General features: G+C 36.6%; 1 protein-coding gene across 1 annotated transcript in view; it reads left to right on the top strand.

Moving 5' to 3' along the window:
* Nucleotides 1-282: 282 nt before the first annotated feature.
* The window catches only part of LOC137399912 (serine/threonine-protein kinase D3-like), a 37978-nt gene continuing 13691 nt past the window's right edge, over nt 283-24569 (top strand). The window contains exons 1-8 of the mRNA XM_068086173.1: nt 283-337; nt 9706-9774; nt 15942-16153; nt 18721-18859; nt 20220-20351; nt 21026-21198; nt 21597-21816; nt 22211-22439. Of these exons, the coding sequence (XP_067942274.1) occupies nt 15953-16153; nt 18721-18859; nt 20220-20351; nt 21026-21198; nt 21597-21816; nt 22211-22439 (1094 nt within the window). The 5' untranslated portion in view covers nt 283-337; nt 9706-9774; nt 15942-15952. The remainder of the gene's footprint in view (nt 338-9705; nt 9775-15941; nt 16154-18720; nt 18860-20219; nt 20352-21025; nt 21199-21596; nt 21817-22210; nt 22440-24569) is intronic.

The following is a 24569-nucleotide window of genomic DNA, read 5'->3' as shown; positions in this document are numbered from 1 at the left end:
TTTCAAAGTAATAATTAGTAGCACAGGAGTTGTTCTCACTTGTTTTGATAAAACGCATCCGAGTGTCTCGTCCTAACCCGTTCGTTTTACGTGGGTAGTTAGCGCAGACTAGATTCCACGTAATTATAGGGCTATATTATGACAATTCGAGTCACGGTATATGGGCTGTTGATGGTACGGCGTTTGTGCAGGTAAAAGCCTGAGTTACCAAATTACTGCATATGCAGTCGGCTTTTAGTTACTCACTAACAGTCAAACTGCCGCGGCCGCTCTACAGGCAAACCCATCTCCGCTGAAACAGGAACATCCGCAATTATTTATGAAGTTTTGAGGACCAGTAAGTCAATTATAATTTCTATTCAATGCTAACGCAAATATTATGTCATTAATAGCAGTTAATAAACTCTGAACAAGTTGAAATTTTATTTTGGATCAACCTATATGTAATAGAGAAAATAGTTATGAATATATAAATCTATCCTCAATCTCACATCTTTGAAACAATCTATTTTCCATTGCTTTTAATTATTCGTACGCGTGCGTTGAAGGGTATTTGTGAGGCTGGTGTTTAGTAAAGTCTTGTAAATTAACTGATACTGCTAAATTTATTACTAGTCAAAATATTTACTCCTCAGTGAAAACCAGCATGACTTGGAGTCTGCAATAGAGCAGAGGTATTGTAATCTCCTTATTTAGGGGATGTATCAGAAAGCTTCAGTTAGTTTGTGATTTTATATGTGTGTGCTATAGGTACTTGAGGTTGGTTTTGAAACATGGCATAGCGCAATTTACGGTTATTTGGTCTTATACTCATTAAAACAAAGGCTCAAATAACTTCATCTGTCATAGTTTTAAGTTACTAAAACGAAGACATTTCTTTTTGTTAGGAATCAGCTTTTTATTGTTGAATTTATGCTACTGAATTTTATTGATTTGAGACAAAATGTGATACTGAAGTGAAATATGAATTCCATTCAACAGTGAATATGACATAATCTTTAGAAGTATTTTACAGTTTGACTTTTGCAGCATATCAAGCATTTTGGTAAGTTCAAGCTGTTGAGAGGCAGCACGCTGCCTTTGTTCAAACTAAGTGCTGTGATGCTTTCTCTGCGCACCACTTTGTTCAAACGCCAACATAGTTAGTGTTTGAACAAAGTGTAGCTGCACCTTTGATGGGAATATGCAGAACGCCAAGAATAAATTAACCTATTTGTATATGTAGGTCTAAATTGTCACTATAGTAGTTACTCCTAAAATCATTCAATGGGACTTTTTAAATAGCTTTGATACAAGAACTACTCTGAAACATACTGTAGAAGGCTGAAACATTGATAAGTGGACAAAAAACAATAATTTACAACCGCGTTAACATATCTCCATAAGCTGCTGTAATCATGAATCTAATCATCAAACTATAGTAATCATCTGCCATTACACATCGTGCCATGGCAAACACATAAATAGCAGCGGGTAATTTTGTATTGCTTTGAAAACTGTCATACAAGTAGTGCGTAGCGCATTTATTTTAACAAAAAACTTACAACTTCCGTTACGAATTAAATACATGCTGTCAACGATTACCTTGCATGTTGTAATATTGAAATTTGAAAATTATGGATGGCAAATAAATCCATGATTGAGACTAAAGTGGAACGCAATGCTCTGTGAATTTGGCTGCTGGAAGAATTTAAAAAAAATTACATTTGAATTAGATTATTATTATTAAAAATTTATATTATTTTAAAAGATTTGCAAAAGTTATTGGTTTAGAAATGTTTAGCTTTGCAATCAAAACTGTCACCTTATGCTTGTTAATGCCTACTGTCTTTGACTTTCAGTTTTTTTGTAAAAAACATATTGTTCTGTTATTGATATTTCAACTGGTGTCTTTTTATAGCTTCACTTAGCAAATTAATTATATTAATGGATGGAGCTGCGTGTAACTGGTTATACATTAGATAACCTTTCCCTTCTTTTTGCTTCCTTTTATTCCCTCTTCTTGCTCCTTCTACTCTCTTTAACGTGTCACAAAAAGTTGTTATTTGCTGTAGATAAATGTTAATTAAAAAGTAAAATGTACAGTTATGTCAATGCAAAGGAATTACGCCAAAGCTTAGGTATTTCCTAACAATCGAAATTTACAAGAATTTGATATCATTCGTTCATACCCATGATCAATAACAAGTCGTTAATACGCATCCAAACTGTATTGTTCATTCAATAATAAATATTATTGATTATTATCATTAGATATTTGAAGAAGTGTTTAATCTTTGATTGTTTTAAAAATATTTATGATGACATGTAGATTCTTTCTGCTGTTATGCTTCATACAGTAGGTGGCAGATTACATATGATTGTTTATAGTTATGTTGTTGGTATTCTACTTCAGGATTATTATCTTTCTAGACATTTGCTCTAGTATTTTCGTTGGTTTTTGGAAAACTGTATACAAAAAATAAGTAAGCTAGGTGTTAAAAGCGTTTCTCAACGTATTAGGAAACTGTACATGTATTTTGTGTCTAGTATTAACTAAACGATGGTCAGTACAACTTTTTGTATTATAAAGAGTTGTCCTCTCGAAAAATCGAAATTGTATTCGGCGCACAAGTTACTGCATATGAAAAAAGTTGATACAGGTGTATTTTAATAGTCGCGAAGTGTCGATCATCGCGGGTGCCCTGACAGCCCGCGACATTTTACGCATTTTTATGTCGGTAGCAATTTAGTTTCCTGTACGTTTGCATTTTCACGCAATTTATCATACAAGCATTATATACTATTTTTAATTGTAATGGTAAGTTCGTTACTTAGTGCATAATTTACGTTATCGGTATACACTAATAGTAACATTCAAATAATTTTTTTTACGTCCGTTGCATATTTTTTGTGTGCAATACTAGTTACGAAACTTCCTCTCATTAGATATACATTTGTTGCTGATCGTCATACGTCGAACGATGTGTTGCATTACGCTTGCATGTTAGTAAATGGAGAGAGATTTTTAGTGCTACATCGATAATTGTGCAAGAATTTGTGGTAACCATTGGTTGATTCGTCACTTGCGAGAAGCCTAGGCGATGAAGACGATAAAATCATGGTCAGTGTTCACATATGCCTGATAGTGATCTAGCAAAACCGCTGTGATCAAGCGCGATTATATGCATTGGTTTATATATCACAAAGGAAAATTATTGTAATAATTAATTAGGTATGTTATATTGAAACGATTACATGGTTGATCTCCTAGCATTGATTTAATTTGCTCACATCTGAAAGAATCGTCGGTTGAGCTCACCTTTCTATAGCCCAAATGTTGTTTTTATTACGCTGTGCTGGTGTGGTGGTTAGCTTTTAAACAAACGCATCATTTTCTGGTATAGAATTGCTTGTATGGATAGAAGATTGAAGTTAGTAAGTCAGAGTAGGGTGAAATGCTTACATTATTGCTAATTGTCAACTGCTTTCATGTTAGATGCTCTTAAAAGGATCATTTACGAGGTATTTACTGACAGTAAATCTATCTTTTAATGACGCACAAATTCAAGTACAAATAATACTAAGCGTGTTAAAGGTGAATGTTTTTTTTCTAATGACAATGATTTTGTTTTGAAAACAGGTTTGGTGCATAAAAAACATATTTTCAAAATCATACTGACCACAGTGTGTCTAGTTCTATGACAAGGTAAGGTAACTCCTTAAAAAGAAATACTGTTACCCTTTAATGCACAGCTGAAACTATCACAAGAGTGAATGTCTATATGGTTTGCATATTGAATCAAATGTCAACATGTCGTAGAAATAAGGTCAAAATTATATGCCAGTAGACATTCATTTTCAGATAGCTGGCCATTTACTCCAGTATAATTCTGCATTTTTTGTTAATGCTATGTTCATCTATAGACATTTACTCTAGCACATCAGTATCATTTGCTGTAAAGGAATTTTGTGTAAAAATATCCAAGTATTATATTTCTGAGTTATAATATCCGAGTACTTATATTTTCGAGTATTGCTTAGAGGGCAAGGTAAGTAATATAACTAGAGACAAAAGATTATTTGATCAGTTGCCGTGTGTCCATCCCTCCAGTGCTAAACTATTTATAAAATACTATAGCTCTTCAATAGCTCATTGATGTCTCTTTTTGTAACAACTGCATCATTTTGATGTTTTCTAGCGTCTGTTAACATGACAGACATGATCTTAAGTTGCAAAGTGGTAATTTAATATCAGGAAAAATACTGATACTTTCTTTGTATTAGAAGCTGACTGCTTGTTCTGTTTTGCTTGCTGTAATAGTCAGCTTTAATACATATGCTAGTTAATACTCTGGCAGATTTTAATTTCTCAAAAATTTCAAACAGCTTTTGATTATTGACCAATCGAAAACGTGATAACAATTTGTCAAAATTGACAATGCTCAGGTTTAATTTTTTGATGATTATTCTGTTACTATAACCAATAATAGACTATTATTCTATTACAATAACCAATCAATCATAAACTATTATTCTATTACAATAACCAATCATAAACTATTATTCTGTTACTATAACCAATAATAGACTATTATTCTATTACAAAAACTAATCATAAACTATTATACTATTACAATAACCAATCATAAACTATTATTCTGTTACTATAACCAATAATAGACTATTATTCTATTACAAAAACCAATTATAAACTATTATTCTGTTACAATAACCAATCATAAACTATTATTCTGTTACAATAACCAATCATAAACTATTATTCTGTTACAATAACCAATCATAAACTATTATTCTGTTACAATAACCAATAATAGACTATTATTCTATTACAAAAACCAATCATAAACTATTATTCTATTACAATAACCAATGATAAACTATTATTCTGTTACAGTAACCAATCATAAACTATTATTCTGTTACAATAACCAATCATAAACTATTATTCTGTTACAATAGGCAATTATAAATTAGTGTTCTGTTACAACTGCCAATCCTAAACTATTATTCTGATTACAATAACCAATGATAAACTATTATTCTGTTACAGTAACCAATCATAAACTATTATTCTATTACAATAACCAATCATAAACTATTATTCTGTTACAATAACCAATCATAAACTATTATTCTGTTACAATAGGCAATTATAAATTAGTGTTCTGTTACAACTGCCAATCCTAAACTATTATTCTGAATACAACATCATAAGCTGATCATAAACTGTAATTCTGTTTTAATAGTCGTAAATTATTATTCTGTTACATAAATCATAAATGACCCCAACATCCGATGAGTACAACATCATTTACTACCAACCAATCATGGATCTCGCTGTATATTACTACCAACCAATCATTGATCCCGCTGTATATTACTACCAACCAATTATTGATCTCGCTGTATATTACTACCAACCAATCATGGATCTCGCTGTATATTACTACCAACCAATCATTGATCCCGCTGTATATTACTACCAACCAATTATTGATCTCGCTGTATATTACTACCAGCCAATCATTGATCTATCTGTTTAACAATAGACAATTTTTTAGCATCCGAATTTGTGTGAAAGTTTCTACAGTTCATACTCTTTTGTTACAGTGTGTATTTTCACATGATATTAAACAGATTTATTTGTAAGTTTTAATATCAAAAGTATCATATTAACATATCACAGCATAGTTGAAAGCTACATGATAGTAAAATTATATTTTAAAAGCCAAATACAAAATATTTGTACTTCAACAAACTGTCAGTCACAAAATATTCACCAATAGGATCAAAAATTCTGCTACAGGAAGCTGATTAGCTTTTGCAGCTGATTGGTTAGCTCCACAGTTTAATCATTTAAAGATGGACTTACATGTAGGTATTTTTCTATTACACTGTATTTGCGATTGTTTTATTGTTTGAGGTGATGTGACTGCCAAGGATGTTTCAAGATTTACCTAAATCGACGATGACGATGATCTCGGTTAAAACACTCAGAAGAAAAATATGTGCCAAAATGGTGTCACTGTCACTAGTTGTGTGGCTGCCTGTTTCTCTCATTATCAATATCAGCTATCGGGTTGAAGTTACTCCGTTATACGTCTATACACTCGGTCCCTTTGTCCAAGTGCAACTATAGACTTCATAATCGCACTTTCATTTGAATCTGAGCGTTACAGCCACGATCAAGTTTTGTCGATTTTAATCTTAAAACATCCTTGCAGTGAGATCGCCTGAAACATCAAAAACAATCGATAGAAAAATATCAATACTTTTTGATAAAATGTATTAATATTTAGGTAAGCTCAAACAAATGATTTGTTATTGATTATTGTTATTGGTTGATTTGTAATTAGTACTATAATAAAAGCTGTGTCAGTTTATCTGAAGCCACGGTTGATTTGTAATTAGTACTATAATAAAAGCTGTGTCAGTTTATCTGAAGCCACGGTTGATTTGTAATTACCCTAGGACACTTATATTTCGCTAGTATTTAGTTTCGTGAGTAGCACACAGAGTAAAATTTCGCTGCAACTTAATTTCGCGGCACTGATGAGTGCGAAATTATAGTGGTGTGAAAATAAATGCAGTGGAAAAAACATTACATTCCTCAGGTCCAGTTCACTAATAAGAAAAAACTTCAATTTGGGAATAGTTCGTATTTGTAAACCACAGGTTGAAATATGTGGGTGAGATCGACAATTCAATTTGATCACTTGCTGCCATTTGTTTCTTAGACTATCAATGACATCTAGGTCCCTCCCGCCGTGACTTTCACACTCGAATCCCAAGAAGAAGAAAATAGATAGGTAACAACCAACTTCACAACCAAAACTGTATAATCTTTACGCTGCCATAAACGCATTTATGCGTTTTCTAGGGGCCACTGACATAAACGCATTTTCTGACTTTCTCAGCAATTGTCTGGTAACCTGATTTTATTATTTGTTGACCACATAACCCGCGGTCTTTAAGTGTTGTTTAAAATTGACTGTGTTGTCCGAAGATTTCTCTATAAAATCAGCCTAAAACAACGAAGCAATTTTAAACTTTTGTTTGAGAATTTCTAATCTAAAAACGAACATTTTTCTGTGAGTTCATTAACTACCCCGCGCGAGTCATAAAACAGGTAATTAGTTGTTGATGACATAATAGCCGGTTTAGATTTTTGTGATTATACAGATAATTAAAGTAGAACTTGAAAAATACTGTATACATATCATGAAGCAATATCGGCAATTTCGGTAAAATGGCTGGCACTAGGCCGGTAACCAATTTGTACATGATTGGCAGTGAAAGAGATAATGTGGTTGGACCTGATGAGGGTTGATATTGTTTTTGGATGGTAATAAAATTCATCACTGCAATAATTATTCTTCAATTTTACGACTTCACCTACCAGACTTTCATCCTCATCAGTTACAAATTCGGTGACTAAACTGATATTGCTTTGCCATGCTGCTCAGTTGGTGTATTAGCTATAATGAATTTACCAGAAATTTCCCATTTATCCTAACCACAGACGAAAGTTGCCTGCATTTCTAATATTACGATTTTATTGTGGATATCAATGAACAAAGCTATTTAACTTCGCGTTTTCGCTCGTTCGTTATGATAGTTTAGTTTCGCTCATTAAATTTTCGCGAGGGGATTACACCGCAAAAACGCGAAAGTTAGATGCCGCGAATACATAAGTGTCCTAGGGTAGTACTATAATAAGAGCTGTGTCAGTTTATCTGAAGCCACGGTTGATTTGTAATTAGTACTATAATAAAAGCTGTGTCAGTTTATCTGAAGCCACGGTTGATTTGTAATTAGTACTATAATAAAAGCTGTGTCAGTTTATCTGAAGCCACGGTTGGAGGGTAGAAAATAATTTTCATCGTGCAGGTTCAAATCCGTGACATTTGGATTTGCAGCTCAGCAGTCTACGATCCGCACCAATCGTTTGCTGTTGAGTGTTTTACAATTATTGTGAGTGCACGTATTCTCAATGCTCAATGATGATCACTCACAGCACTAGACAGCCAGGGTACCAATAACAAATAGGTATGCTAATTGTCTATATTTACTTGCTATTAGACATTCATTGTGTCATTTCTATTTATTGCAATGAAAATAAATTCTCAGTTATTTGTGGTTTATTGTGTGTTTCGTTGAGACATTAAATATAAATATTATTGAATATAAAAGATAAATCTACAAAGGTTCAATTTTTATTGTAATGTGTAGGAATATTTTTGCAACATTTTTTGACAGATCAATATGACTGTCAATAGAAGTATACTTCTCTTGCACTTTTCATATGATTAGACTTGTAGTTCCTTGACCTGTTTATAATTACCCAAACTTACAGATATATCGAATATTCATAAAACTTGAAGGTTGAACAATTTTGAAGCATTAACTGTCATTGTAAAATGGGTTTGTGTTTGTTTAAACAATTGTATTGCTCTATAATAGTAACAACACTGGTTTAGCAGACAAAATTCCATTGAAACTAGTTTATTGCATTGAGCACTGCTGTAGCCAATGAAAATGAGAGACAAATAGTGCGTAAAGCCGATGACATAAACACTGTCAGTTGGTTCAAATTTTCAATATCACCGAGTGAAGGTATTCACAGTGCTTATATGACTGCTCGACCTTGTTCTTTAGCAGAGAATCTAAGTTCTATACAATGTGCAGCTAAGGCGTCTCATTAGAAGGCAGGCTTTTAACTGCACATAGTTTTCCATAATTGCGCATAAATGCGCTAGTGATAATTTTCTGTTCAAATTTAGTTGTTAGGAGGGATTCAATACCCTGGTTACACAGACGATATCAATGCAAAACTCGCCGTCTATCTGTGGTTACTCATGTTTCACTTGTTTCTGAGTTGGTGTGTATTTTTATCATGTAAATAGTAGCTACTACCTACCAAACTTGACTACTGAACCGAACTATTGACTTTGATAAAAGTACAGATACTTATGGCACTAGTACTAGACATACTGCTATTAGCAACTACATGTGGCCACTGTTGCTGCGAATTTAGATTTGTTGCCAAGTGACTAACTTTTATAGGTTGGTCACTTGTACTAGCAACTAGACAAGTCTAAAAGTACGTACTAGCAACTACTGACTGTTATTACAGAGCATCTACCTTTACTATTGACTGATTACTCTACTGGCACTAGTGACTGATTAGAACTGGCTTCCTGTTATTACTACTGACCACTATCACTGCTGACTGACTACTGGTATGGTTACTAGCTACTTCTACAACTACCTTAACAACTATTACTAGTAACAGAGTAACTGTTTCTAGTGATTAGTTACTGCTACTACTAACTGGTTGCTACTTCTACTGACTGGCTACTGCTACTGGTAAATGGCTACTCTTGCAAGTGATTGACTATGCCCTCTATTACCAATATATTTATAGAATGTGACTCACCAGGCTTAGCCCAGATATGTATTCGTCCATCCTTTGCATGGCTCCCGTGTATTACTTTCTCCTCTCCTTATCTGCTCTCCTCTTGTGATATTTTTCGTCTCCTCACCTCTTACGTATGCTGACGTGGGATTGTTTGCATTTATTCTTGTGATAACTTACGTTAGAGTGTCACTGCAATGTTGGCCACGATGCAGCTTATCTTCCGGTAGCTATTGTTTTCCTCTATACACCTTGACAGCCATTCTCTCATGCTTGCCTTGTAGGATGGGTCGGGATGATGTGTAACTGCTGTCTTTAGAGGAGTAATCTTCCTCTGCCAGCCATAGCCTCAGGTAATCATTCACCTTAGTCTCCACACATGAATTTGTAGGGTGAAGTTAGTGTACCTTTTCATGGTTTGATATAGTGAGGAAAATCTATTGCTAGTATCTTGGTGATGGCAAGTGTGAAATATTCACTAGCATTCCTCTTTCTACTATGACGGATTAGTTGCCTTGCTAAAGCTTATCCTAGTCTGGAATCGCTGTTTTATTAGTCTAAGTACTTGGTACTTCTAGAGTTAGGCTGGCATTGTTTTATGACTGATGCTAAATAGCTCAGAAGGTATATGAGCACTTTAGGCAAAGTAAGATGCACTGCAAAACTCCAGTACTGGAATCGGCCTTGTAACCAACCGATCCTCGACAAAAGGGGAAAACGACAGCAAAATAACTTGCCCTTCACGTATCAGTCATCTGTTATACGTAATACTATCTGTTATACATAATACCATCTGTTATATGTAATACCATCTGTTATAGGTAATACCATTTGTTATACGTAATACCATTTGTTATACGTAATACCGTAATACCATCTGTTATACGTAATATCATCTGTTATACGTAATATCATCTGTTATACGTAATATCATCTGTTATACGTCATACCATCTGTTATACGTAATGCCATCTGTTATACGTAATACCATCTGTTATACGTAATATCATCTGTTATACGTAATACCATCTGTTATACGTTATACCATCTGTTATACGTAATACGATCTGTTATACGTAATAACATCTGTTATACGTAATATCATCTGTTATACGTAATATCATCTGTTATACGTAATACCATCTGTTATACGTTATGCGATCTGTATAATACTATCAGTTGTACTGTTATTCAGCTGCTAGACACAGATGCTTTCTCCTGCAAATATTCAAGGATGTAAATATTTAAGAAGTGACACGATTAGTATACTGAAATGTTATCGATTAAGTTTACAACTGCATCATCATGAACTACATATAAGTATTGAATATTTCTCAACTCACAAATACGTAATACCAATACATAATACGCAAAGATGGTATACGAAGGTAACCATTTGGGAAAGTAACATTCTCACATCCAGGAATCCTCCTCCTTCGCTATCCTTCAACGTCATCTGAAGATTCTTCTAATATCTCCTCGAACATCTCTACAAATATTGAAGTTCATATCTAACAACTATCTTCTCGCTGCTTAGACTAGATACAATACTGTATAGACGTGACAAGTGGGTCACGAGAAGGCTGCCTGTCGAGTCTGCTGTGGTACAGTGAGCTCTTATCTAGGTGCTTGCAACAAACCAACTAGTGGTCTCCAGCACTTCACACTTTCCTGTGTCCTTTGGAACGCATCCGTCGTGGCATATGAACATTTCTGGCTGCACCTACTAAATAAAATTTCAGTATTGCTAAAATGAGTTTAATATTTGTATAAGTTATATTCTTTATTACGATATTCACAATTGTTTTTAGTTTTCATCTTGAATTTTCAGGAATTATTTGTTTAAAATTCCTATTCGTGCAGACGAACACCGAATTAATAGGGTGCTGCTTTTTACAAGCTCGTGTGCGCATGTGTGATCTATAGAATGAATTTATATTGAGTTTGAATGGTCTATAGGCTCTATTACATTGGTCAGCCTTCCTAGCCAATATAGAAAGACTGAAATATGGTACAAGTAGCCAACCTGGTTTTCTACTAGTTCTTGGGCTACATACACATTAGTGCTTTGGCTATTTGTTAGTAGGCCTGTTTATGTTATAAGCTAATTCTTAGGTTGAACATTAGTACTAGGGCTACAAGTTGGTCTCTGAGCTATATGTTTGTACTCGAGCTGCATTTTGTAACAGCTGTTGTGACTCCAATGAGCTTTGAAATATCAGTTAAACTTACACAGTATTGTAGAGTCCACACGGATATCAAATGTAACCTTCCCTCATAGATCTAATATAGCACCCAAGATAGCCTGCTTACGCCTACCTAGAACATAGCAGGTTGATTTACCCATTTTATTCAAATAGTACACTTGTAGGTAAATCTCTCCATAAATTTTTAATATGAAGTTACAATGGGAAGTGAACATTCCCTGGTATGTCTTGGTGATGCGCATGTAAGACTCCCAATCGTTGTCAGCCATGTTTTGGTCCAGTATTACTTGGTATACCCCGGGGTTGTTGCTACTCCTAGCTGCGCTGAACTTTGCATCAGGCGAGTCTCTTGGGATGGTGACAGCGTGGGCTGTCGCAGTCGTCATCAAGCTCAAGGTTGGAGCGATTGCAGTCTATGTATTTCATGCGGTGTATTACCAGAAATAGCGAACACTGCTTGATAAGCTAAGGGTGAACTTTCACAGCCCAGTTTCTGCAAGCTTGGCAGCACTTCTGCTGACTCAGCTTGTGTTTATTATGCATGTTGTGCAACTTGAGTGTGAGAATCAACAAAAACTGCAAACTTCTGACGATAGTTTATGATGATAGTGAAAACAGCTGTCTATGCAATAAACTATCTTACCGGTTCACATCAGATAACTCTGCCTTCATTTGATCTCTCAAGAATGCAAGTCTAATCGTGAGCTACATTTAAAGCTGTGACTTGAAAATGATCTCTCAAGAGTGCAAGTCTAATCGTGAGCTACTTTTAAAGCTGTGACTTGAAAATGATCTCTCAAGAGTGCAAGTCTAATCGTGAGCTACATTTAAAGCTGTGACTTGAAAATGATCTCTCAAGAGTGCAAGTCTAATCGTGAGCTACTTTTAAAGCTGTGACTTGAAAATGATCTCTCAAGAGTGCAAGTCTAATCGTGAGCTACATTTAAAGCTGTGACTTGAAAATGATCTCTCAAGAATGCAAGTCTAATCGTGAGCTACATTTAAAGCTGTGACTTGAAAATGATCTCTCAAGAGTGCAAGTCTAATCGTGAGCTACATTTAAAGCTGTGACTTGAAAATGATCTCTCAAGAATGCAAGCCTAATCATGAGCTACTTTTAAAGCTGTGACTTGAAAATGATCTCTCAAGAATGCAAGCCTAATCGTGAGCTACTTTTAAAGCTGTGACTTGAAAATGATCTCTCAAAAGTGCAAGTCTAATCGTGAGCTACATTTAAAGCTGTGACTTGAAAATGATCTCTCAAGAGTGCAAGTCTAATCGTGAGCTACATTTAAAGCTGTGACTTGAAAATGATCTCTCAAGAATGCAAGTCTAATCGTGAGCTACATTTAAAGCTGTGACTTGAAAATGATCTCTCAAGAATGCAAGTCTAATCGTGAGCTACTTTTAAAGCTGTGACTTGAAAATGATCTCTCAAGAATGCAAGTCTAATCGTGAGCTACATTTAAAGCTGTGACTTGAAAATGATCTCTCAAGAATGCAAGTCTAATCGTGAGCTACTTTTAAAGCTGTGATTTGAAAATTGTACAAACTTTATTCAGTAGTACCCTTTCACTGTTTTGATGTGTCCAAAACCAAATTAAAAGTTGTCTTAGTTTCATCTGCTTTTTTCTTTGGAATGTAATGAAAACCGCCATTTTGTTGATGATTGCGAATGCCAACAAAAGGTTATATATACATACAGAGACCTCGTACAACAGAGAATGATAAGGTATTAATGTCCTGACCATAGCATTAATGTTTTTAGTTGCTACTGAACTATGATGATCATGATTCGTGATTGCTCCTTGCCTTTGGCCAGGGATGGCCCATTATATATTGTTCCATGAGGAGACTATTCTTGATTATAATGTGTTTGTCCAGTCTTATGAAAATCTTAGCAAAACTTGTAGGATTTGATGTTGTCCGGTAACTGTGAGACAAAACTTATAACTGAAACTATTGCGCAATATTCTTAGAAATTACTCAAAATTTCACTTTTGTAAGTCTGTCTCCGATGCAAAAGTGGCATATTAGCCGGTTGCTTGGAAAGTTGCTATGAAACGTGACAAGTCAAGCATATCTTTGTTAGCATTATTCACGCTGCTGGAAAGATGTCACTTGACTGTCAATATTATTTCTACTCTTGTATGCAGCTTTCGGGTTATACTGTCTACATGGGAAAGTTACCAGCTAAAAATATCTCGATTACAAAAGCTGATAAACTGCAGGAGAGATGTACTATAATCTGTTCTGTCAAAACAGTATTAATGATGCTTTCAGATGCCATATGTGTGAAAAATATCAGTTTGGCATTTTGTTCCATGGCTGCATTGTAGGCAAACAGTCTCCTACCTACCTGGCAGTGTTTGTCTTGCAACGGTTACTCCACGCAACCCACAGTTATATATAGGATTGGTTCACTTGAAGTAATTTCACATTTTTATAAAGAACAGCTTAAAAGTCACCATTAACCTTAGTACAGTATTAGATTGCATAAGCTGGACAATATTATTCGATCCAACATTTTCAGATATGAACAATCCAAAAGCAAAAGTAACTGTAATGTGGAGGCATACAGTGAATGAGCCAATGCACACAACTTATTGCTTATATGTTTATTAATGTGTTTTTTATATTTCTTTTTATATCTCTTAATATTGTGTTTTATTGCTGTGTAATTAATGATCTGCAGTATTTATGAAGGAGGTATAGTGTGCATTTTGGCAGGGGCAGAAATTATAAAAAGCGCAGTGTGTTCATATAGAATATCTGATTGTTTTAACGTACAAAGCAAATTTCGAATGAATTTATTTTTCTTGTAGTTTTGAGTGTAAAACTAGCAAAATGAACTTCATTTTTTATTCTGCAAAATAACAAACGTTGTCATTTTGCATGACCACATGTTACCAAAGTCACTGTGAAGGTCACTGGTAGCTTTATGAATGACTGACCGTCTGTCTGGTGGTCTGGCAGCTATATACAACTCTTACAGCAAGACAGACACATACGCTATGCGATGCAACTAATCTGCAGATTTGCATCATCCGCAAGATGAAAACTGCAGAAATCCACAAGGCAGTGAGTTTTGCTACTCACAAGTTTTATCGAGTGTTTTATGCTTGCTAAAGATGGAAACGGCACTCGCGAATAATGCGCAAGCTATTCCATTTTAAGCATTTCCCACAGCTCAGTCGTTCTTATTTTGATTCGAGCATTTCCGAGTGCGCCGCTATTACCTCTGGTGTAGATATCCTTTTATTTTATTTTTATAGACTAGTACACTATTAAAAATATAATGAACATCTTTTAGCAAGACTGGTTTTTCATATTTTTATCTTTGTAAAATAAGTGCACATCACTCTCTATTCCTGACCAATTGTTTTAGCCTGGGAAACACAAAGTCAGTGGATAAGGCTAGCACGCGCGGTTGTTCAGGTAAACAAAACTCAGAAAACTTGAACTACATAAGCTCAGCGTTGCACTTTGTTGCTATCGGAGCCCTTCTCCACTTTCTCCTTCATCCCTTCCAATGTGCTGCTTTTCCTGACCCGTCCAGACCCCAGGAATCCTAAGCTATCTTAGTTCCAGTGTCGGCAGCTTTGCCTTGTTCTTGCTAATTAAAAGACATTGTGAGAGGAAGCTGCCCCTAGTGTCGGTTGTAGCTGGAAACCTATTTAACAGTGGTGCTCAGGTGCTCCTTGGGGAGTTGCAGTCACGCTATAATAGTTTATCCTTCATCATTCAGGCGTCGTAAGTTACATAGTCAATAAGCTTCTGCCAACAAAAGTTTGTAAATATTACACATGCCGCGGGCCTACATTGCTCGCGAGTGGCTCTAGTCAAAGCCCTTATTTGCCGCTGTCATTGCCTGCTGCGCTGCCACACCTTTGCTGGCCTCTACCTGCTGCCACACCTTTGCTGGTCTCTTCCCGAATTAGCTCGATTCAGGTAGGTTAACTATTCTAGGCCAGGCTGTTTGTTGTGCCAAGTGTGAGAGGCAAAACGGAGAGGAGGGTTTTTTAGGGAGTCTGAGGTGTCGTAAGGGTATTGCTTTTTGACAGCTCAAATTCCCTTCAGCAAAAACTGAGAAGGCATTTATTTGGCCTCATACAAAATTTCACTAGGCGTGCATATTGTGTTAAATCTGTTCCTCGTTTGTTTCAGCTATGTACTATTTATATTTAGGTCTCGTGCTCAACTTGAAGAAATCCTTTCCAACTGGCTGCACTATGATATAGCTCTTTTTTCACATTGGATTTGTGATCTCTTTAGAAAATTTTGTCATTTACAACTCTATTGTGTTTATATAGTTGCTGCCAGAATGACCACAACTCCTGGAGGCTCTTCCATGGCAGAGAGGATGAGCATCTCCGAGTACAACGATGCCGATGGCAGCGGCGACATTATTGGCCTCCGGTTTCAAATCCAGATTGGCCTTGTGCGAGAACAAATATCTTTACCAGCAGTCGAATTGACTTTGCCAGCTCTTCGCGAGCTTTGTTGCTCATTCGTTGACCGCACGGTGAGTAGTCTTTTACCATCTCTGCACATGTCATCATCTCTGGTTAGTTGTGTGTCATACGCAAGCACCTGTTGACTCTGTTCATCAGTTGCTCTAAGGAAGGGGTCGGGGAACCTATGGCTCTCGAGCTGTATGTGGCTCTTTTGATGATTACATCTGGCTCTTTGATAAATCAGTGGAAAAAATAATCCATAATTTTGCTGTTAATTTAATTAACATAATACAGTAGACGCTCCTATAACGTATACCTCCTATAACTTAAATTGCAGATAGGCTTAATGTAAAAGATTTATGTGAAGTTTTTGCTTCCTATGACATAAAAAATTCCATATAACGTGAAGCGTTATATGAACCACTTCACATTATATTTCGGGCAAATTCTCAATTTCATAATCTATCTCGCCGCAATTGTGAAAGAAAAACGACGTGCGTATAGCATTATATCTATTATACAACTTCCATGACATTTTAGTTCGTCTTGATAGATCGACAGATGTGTCGACAAAACGGAGAATAGGTAGCTGCTCAATTGTTAATCAATACTTGGAGGCGATTGATTGGTGCAGATGTTACAGCGTCGGCCCACCAATCCGAATGTCACGAGTTGGAGTATCATCAAAAGTTTTTTTATCCTAACTTTGACCCTAGATACAGATAGACAACCAACAGGTAGTACCGTTTTTTGTACAATATTTTGTTGTTTTGCTTTCTTGTAAACGTATAAAATATTGGTATTAGTTTTACTTCGCAGAGTAGACATAATAGACTTTGCTGTTTAGAAAAAAAAGCATTTCGTTGTAAATGAATGTCGAAGTTATTTTGTTCGAATGTCAAATTGAGCAGCTATCTATTCTCTGTTTTGTTTGAACGTCGAACGAAATGGTTTGTTAGTTAGTTAATACAACATAAATGAACAAAATAAATCAATTTTCTTATACTCTAAAATTGCTCAAACATACAAAATTTTTTGGTCTTCCTTTTCCATCCTATGTTTTCGAGATTCAAAATATACGTATGATTCTACTAGAATTAAATTTTGAAACATTTCGGTTTTTGGCTCTCTCAGTCAAAAAGGTTCCTGACCCTTGCTCTATAGTCATCTCTGGTTATTACAGGCTGCTTCCTTACTCGATACCTCGTAACATACCTGACTTCACGGCTCTAGACAATCACTGTTTCCATGCTTCCACTCCGAATCATAGACATGGTAAAAGCCGAACATATTCAGCTCTATTTCGCTTAACTAAATTTGTGTGAAGACATTTGCTGTTAGAGTACTAATTGATATCACAGTATTGCTCACTGTTGATTGATCTGAATTGATAATACTCTGCTAAACTCTCTCCAATAGAGGTGAAAAGATTTCGGCGTTAGTTGACTACTCATAAATTAAAATGTGACCATGACCTGAAAGCGAGTCTACTTCAACCAATTTTGTTGTGAAGGATACATAGCAAATCTTGATAAGATATATATGTAGTGTATGTCGTGCAACTCCGAATTGTTGAACCGATATGGTGCAAACTCTTCGGCGGCGGGCAACTCCGAACCTATAGAAAGCATGGAAACACATTGATTGGCATTTATTGTAATTACTAGTCTTGTAGCATTAACCTGGGAGTCTCCTGCTGCACCCTCTGCTCTGTGCAAGTCATTAGCGGTAGTGGCTGATAAACAGCCCTATTTGACAATTGTACTGTTAGAATCTTCAACTCAGCTAGTTCTTCCGAGGTTACAGCATCGGGTTAGCTGTGTCAAACTGGCGCACACGCCTATTTTAATAGGATGTATGGTTATCTATGGTATAGTTTTATCATGTTGTGATATCTCAACCACAATATAACATAAAATTGGGTTTTCCTACCCTGGCTTTCTATTGACAAGTACAGAAATTTTCTTAGATGCCTTCCTATATTGAAATGTGTATTGCTTTACAGTTAAAAGGACAGTTAGTAGGTGATACCATACTGATTACATTAGTTTACAGAGTTGCTAGTGCTGTGTGTCTATGGATATCTGCCTTTCTCGCTGTAATTCTCAGTATTCAACATATTGATTTACTGTAAAAGTTGTCATAGGTATAATGAACTCTCATGTCTCTCGTGTCTCATTGGAAAAGTCTTTTACTGACTTCAGGCTGGATTTACAGAATATCTACTGCGGATGAAGTCAATAGTTGATACACCGTTGTTTGGATTGTGTAAAGGTTGTATTGAATAATCATGCCCGCACCCACATATGTTGCGTTCTAAGAAAGCGGCCTTTTGTCACATTGATCGGACCTGATATCTTCTCAGTACACGATCCATTCAATTTTATTATTTAACTGCCCATGTGTCGGTCATTTATTTACAGCTAATCAAATGTTTAAAATCATACCGTCGTTCCTCTCAAAAAATTTTGGTACTTGCTGGTTTATAGTGCCACTACTATCTTACCTACCTGTTGGTCTGCTAACATCTAGCCAGGTCATACAGCTATACCGGCAAAACGTAAGACGGTCTGAGGCAGGAGGAGATAATTCTCCCTATTTCTGGGATGTTGTTTTATTGTTGGGTTCATTACAGTTTCCAGAGCATGGATTTTATGGTCTCGTAGACAAGATACTTTTATTCAAACATGACATGGACTCTCCCAACATTCTCACAGTCATCAACTCCGCTGAAGAGGTCAATGAGGGGTGCTTGATAGAAATCATTCTTTCAGGTAGGCCTATGTTCTTATGTCATGGTCTTACTATCTATTGTATGTTTAGGGTATTATTATGTGTTATATGTCTATGGTGTTACTATGTGTTATATGCCTATTATGTTATTATGGGTCACATGTCTATGGTGTTACTATGTGTTATATGCCTATGATGCTATTATGGGTCACATGTCTATGGTGTTACTATGTGTTACATGTTTATGGTGTTACTATGTATTACATGTTTATGGTGTTACTATGTATTACATGTTTATGGTGTTACTATGTGTTACATGTTTATGGTGTTACTATGTGTCACTTGTCTATGATGTTATTATGTGTCACATGTTTATGGTGTTACTATGTGTCACATGTTTATGGTGTTACTATGTGTTACATGTCTATGATGTTACAGTAGACGCTCCTATAGCGTAAATTTCAAATAACGTAAACAAATTATGTGAAGTTTTTGCTTCCTACTACGTAAAAAATTCCATTAACGTAATGTGTCAAGTCGGACGAGTTTTTAAAATCAATTTGAATGTTAGTTTATTTCGCCGCATTTGCGGAAGATAAAGCGTCGTGCGCTGAGCGTAATATCTATTATTTATTAATTTTGCGACATTCTAATAGTTGCTATAGATTAATTAATTCGTGGTAATAGATCGTTAAATATGTCGACAAAAAGACGAATAGGATAGCAGCGCAATTGTTCATAAATACAAAGGTGATCGGTTGGTGCAGGTGTTACAGCGTCGGTCTACCAATCTTAATGTCACGAGTTGAAAGTATCGCTGAAAATTATCTTTATCCTAACCTTGACCCTTGGATAGTGATAGACGACGAACAAGTAAAACTGCTTTTTATAATAAAAATATTTTGTTGTTTTGCATTATTGTAGACTTACAAAATATTTGTTATTAGCTTTGCTTTGCAGATTAAACTTCACTGTTTAGAAAAATAAACAAATCGTTGTAAATTAACGTCAATAATGTTCAGTCCCTATCAACTTGTTGTACATTTACCGCAATCATGGTCTATAAAACCAGGGAGATTGATCATAAAAAGGAGAAAAAGTTGTTGATGCAAACCAATAATTATGCAGTTACGGTACAGCCCACAAATTAAAAAATTTAAGTAAAGTTTTTCATTTTTTGCATGGCCAAATAGGTGAGTTTGGAAAGATCTTGGAATGGATTAGGCAATTTACATGTATTTTACTGTTCTTCCAACGTGAATTCCCTATAACGTAAATGTTTCTGGAACAGATTATTTACGTTATATGAGTGTCTACTGTACTCTATATTCGTTTTATTTCAACATGGTCTGACGTTCTGGAGACGCAAATAGTAAAATAATATTTGTTCTGTTTTTTCAGCCAAGGCCACAATGGAAGACTTGCAGATAAGACCTCATGTCCTCTACGTTCACTCATATAAATCACCCCACTTTTGTCATTTTTGCGGAGAGATGCTGTGGGGCCTTGTTAGACAAGGACTAAAATGTGATGGTATGTATTACGCATCTTCTCTAATCTGACTCATGAGAGTTCCTGTGGTTTGCACACCACACTCGCGAGTTTAGCTAGAAAAAATGATGTTTTTTCGACAAATGACCAGATAGTGAATATCTTGTGATTTTCCTTTCCTGCTAGCACTTCTGTTTTTGAAATGAGTGGGAGTATAGTGTTAGTTGGTTTACTCTAATTGCGTACTTGCTAGCCTTACTCAGTCTAACCTTACAGCTGTCTAGAACTATGCAAATGTATATCGGTGAAATGGAACAGAAATTGTCCATTACTGTGTGTAACCATTCAATTACACACTGATGGAGGCAACAGCGGGTATCTCACGACTACTTGAAACTACACACGTACTGGTTTGTGTCAGAACATATATCATCAGCATTATTTTGGTCTGCATACATTGTATCAGGACCTTTGTTGGCCACACGAAGGAGATTACTACGCTAGGACAGGTTCAGCGGTTGTTCAACTCAAGTTTAGGATTTTGCTCGCAACGGCTTATTAACATGAGATTAATGCAACGCTTGTTAAAATGACCAGGTTATAACTTCGGCATCTAATGCTGGCTCCATGCCAGATGGAACCATCATCCGGATAGGTCAACGTCTCAGTTTGACATTGTTGTGAGAAGACAACTTGTCTAACGCTGTTGCTTGTAGGCTGCGGCAAAGACTACCACAAGAGATGCGCCTACAAAATACCCAACAACTGTTCAAGGGACAAGTCCTCCCGTAAACTCTCATCCATGAACAGCAGTGCCTCTTCAGCACAGCTCTTCTCACCACCAACCCTTCCCAGAAGTCTCTCTATCACCTCCGACATGAGCACTGATGTGAGTACAATAAGACAGGTGACAACAGGTGTCAAGGTTTCAGGTATTGAAGTGTTTGTTTGGTGTCTTATCTCTAAACCTGTGTTTATACTAGACACATGAATATATTGCATGTTAATAACCATCTTTGCTATATCCTCACTCTTTGGTTCAATATACGGCAATATACTTCATGGAGTTTGTTTTTAATTTATTAATTTTAATACAAGAAAACAACTATGACTTTTAAACAAAAGTAATCATTATTGAATTTAATGAACAAACTTGAGTGGTATCCAAACCAGTGAAACAGTGGGGACACGATAGTTGAAGCTGCGAAGGAAGGATTACTATGTCGTATTGTATTACCAGCCAGCTTGGAACAAAACTAACATGAATATAACTGTCTCTCTTCGCAGGCCAGTCAGGCGCCACTAACCTCAACAATGTCGACACCAGGCTCGGCCGATAGTTCTAAGAAGGTCTATTCAGGTCGACCAGTTTGGGTGGACAGACAATACGCAAGCAAGATTCGGGTGCCTCACACTTTTGTCATACACAATTACACACGGCCAACCCAGTGCCAACTCTGTCGCAAGCTCCTCAAAGGTCTCTTCCGCCAAGGCCTACAATGCAAAGGTCTGTGTATCAATTCTTCTGTTTTCCGGTCACCCATAGCTTGAACTGTCTTGAAGCAGTCTCATTATCCCTGGTCTATCTCTATGATATCAAGCAATATTAGTATATCATCACCATCATTTAGCTATGCACGAGCTCTTTTTCTCAAGAGGCAACAACTTCAACTGCCCTACTGATTTCGCTTGTTTTTCCTAAAAGACTGTTGTGTAGTAATAAGCACAGGTATTGCTAAGAAACTCCTAAAACAATGCCTTATCATGGTCACGTGGATTCACACTGTGGTTTTCTAGCTATCTCACAAGGCATGCACATGCACTTTTTACGTTGCAGACCATAAATTCTGAAAGTATAGGTTACACGCATATATTTTTTCTGACATCTTGTTTTGGTGCAGATTGTAGGTTCAATTGTCACAAAAAATGTGTGGAACGGGTGCCTAATGAGTGCCTTGGTCAGCCGGTGGGTGGTAGTGGCTTGTCAGAAACAGGAAGTGATCCTGGGGACTCACTGCTGGAGTCTGAGAGCGCTTTAGACAGTATGAGCATTGATGAAGGGCGGGAAGAGAGGGAGAATGGAGGAGGAAGTACACCGGATGATGACAGCTCACCCAAACCGCAGCTGAGGTCTGTCTTAGCTTTGCATTACTCGATACTTGCTTGGAAACTCATGTAGATAGAAATACGAAGGGATTTACTCCAGCTAGTCAAATGAAGTTTAATAGCGCCCTCGGTATTTATTGCGCTGTAGAGGGGAGACTACTGTAGGTCCTTTTAGTAGTAGTGCTGGGCACGGGTAATACAACTCGTTGAACTCACGGGTTCAACGAAATCTCTCGAGTTTCGGGTAATAGAAATTTTGAGTATTTCGATCTTGCGGGTTCGGGTTTTGACTTGCGAGTTCAGATTTTGGCACACGAATCCGTCGAGTAGAGTGAAAAACACTCGGTCTATTGCACCCTGTGCTATGAGCACTAACAACCCGCTTCTTAACGTTACTAGCAGGAATATCGGTCGATAGAAAATAATAAAAAATAATGAATTGAATAGAATTTTAATTGCATTGTAAATTTTAAGATATTTTTGATGTTTGGAAATTTTAGACATGACAACCATATCAACAAACCCGATACCCGAAAAACCCATTGGTCAATAAGCACTCGTGCCAAGCACTACTAGCTACATGACACTCTAAAAACCCATTGGTCAATAAGTACTCGTGCCAAGCACTATTAGCTACATGACACTCTAAAAACCCATTGGTCAATAAGCACTCGTGCCAAGCACTACTAGCTACATGACACTCTAAAAACCCATTGGTCAATAAGCACTCGTGCCAAGCACTACTAGCTACATGACACTCTAAAAACCCATTAGTCAATAAGTACTCGTGCCAAGCACTACTAGCTACATGACACTCTAAAAACCCATTGGTCAATAAGCACTCGTGCCAAGCACTACTAGCTACATGACACTCTAAAAACCCATTGGTCAATAAGTACTCGTGCCAAGCACTACTAGCTACATGACACTCTAAAAACCCATTGGTCAATAAGCACTCGTGCCAAGCACTACTAGCTACATGACACTCTAAAAACCCATTGGTCAATAAGCACTCGTGCCAAGCACTACTAGCTACATGACACTCTAAAAACCCATTGGTCAATAAGCACTCGTGCCAAGCACTACTAGCTACATGACACTCTAAAAACCCATTGGTCAATAAGTACTCGTGCCAAGCACTACTAGCTACATGACACTCTAAAAACCCATTGGTCAATAAGCACTCGTGCCAAGCACTACTAGCTACATGACACTCTAAAAACCCATTGGTCAATAAGTACTCGTGCCAAGCACTACTAGCTACATGACACTCTAAAAACCCATTGGTCAATAAGTACTCGTGCCAAGCACTATTAGCTACATGACACTCTAAAAACCCATTGGTCAATAAGCACTCGTGCCAAGCACTACTAGCTACATGACACTCTAAAAACCCATTGGTCAATAAGCACTCGTGTCAAGCACTACTAGCTACATGACACTCTAAAAACCCATTGGTCAATAAGTACTCGTGCCAAGCACTACTAGCTACATGACACTCTAAAAACCCATTGGTCAATAAGTACTCGTGCCAAGCACTACTAGCTACATGACACTCTAAAAACCCATTGGTCAATAAGTACTCGTGCCAAGCACTACTAGCTACATGACACTCTAAAAACCCATTGGTCAATAAGCACTCGTGCCAAGCACTACTAGCTACATGACACTCTAAAAACCCATTGGTCAATAAGCACTCGTGCCAAGCACTACTAGCTACATGACACTCTAAAAACCCATTGGTCAATAAGCACTCGTGCCAAGCACTACTAGCTACATGACACTCTAAAAACCCATTGGTCAATAAGTACTTGTGCCAAGCACTATTAGCTACATGACACTCTAAAAACCCATTAGTCAATAAGTACTCGTGCCAAGCACTACTAGCTACATGACACTCTAAAAACCCATTGGTCAATAAGCACTCGTGTCAAGCACTACTAGCTACATGACACTCTAAAAACCCATTGGTCAATAAGTACTCGTGCCAAGCACTACTAGCTACATGACACTCTAAAAACCCATTGGTCAATAAGTACTCGTGCCAAGCACTACTAGCTACATGACACTCTAAAAACCCATTGGTCAATAAGTACTCGTGCCAAGCACTACTAGCTACATGACACTCTAAAAACCCATTGGTCAATAAGCACT

This window comes from Watersipora subatra, chromosome 7 (assembly GCF_963576615.1).
Source record: "Watersipora subatra chromosome 7, tzWatSuba1.1, whole genome shotgun sequence".
In the NCBI taxonomy this organism is placed as follows: Eukaryota; Metazoa; Bryozoa; class Gymnolaemata; order Cheilostomatida; family Watersiporidae; genus Watersipora; species Watersipora subatra.
The sequence above is the reverse complement of the archived record's forward strand: the minus strand, read 5'-3'. Positions and strand labels throughout refer to the sequence as shown.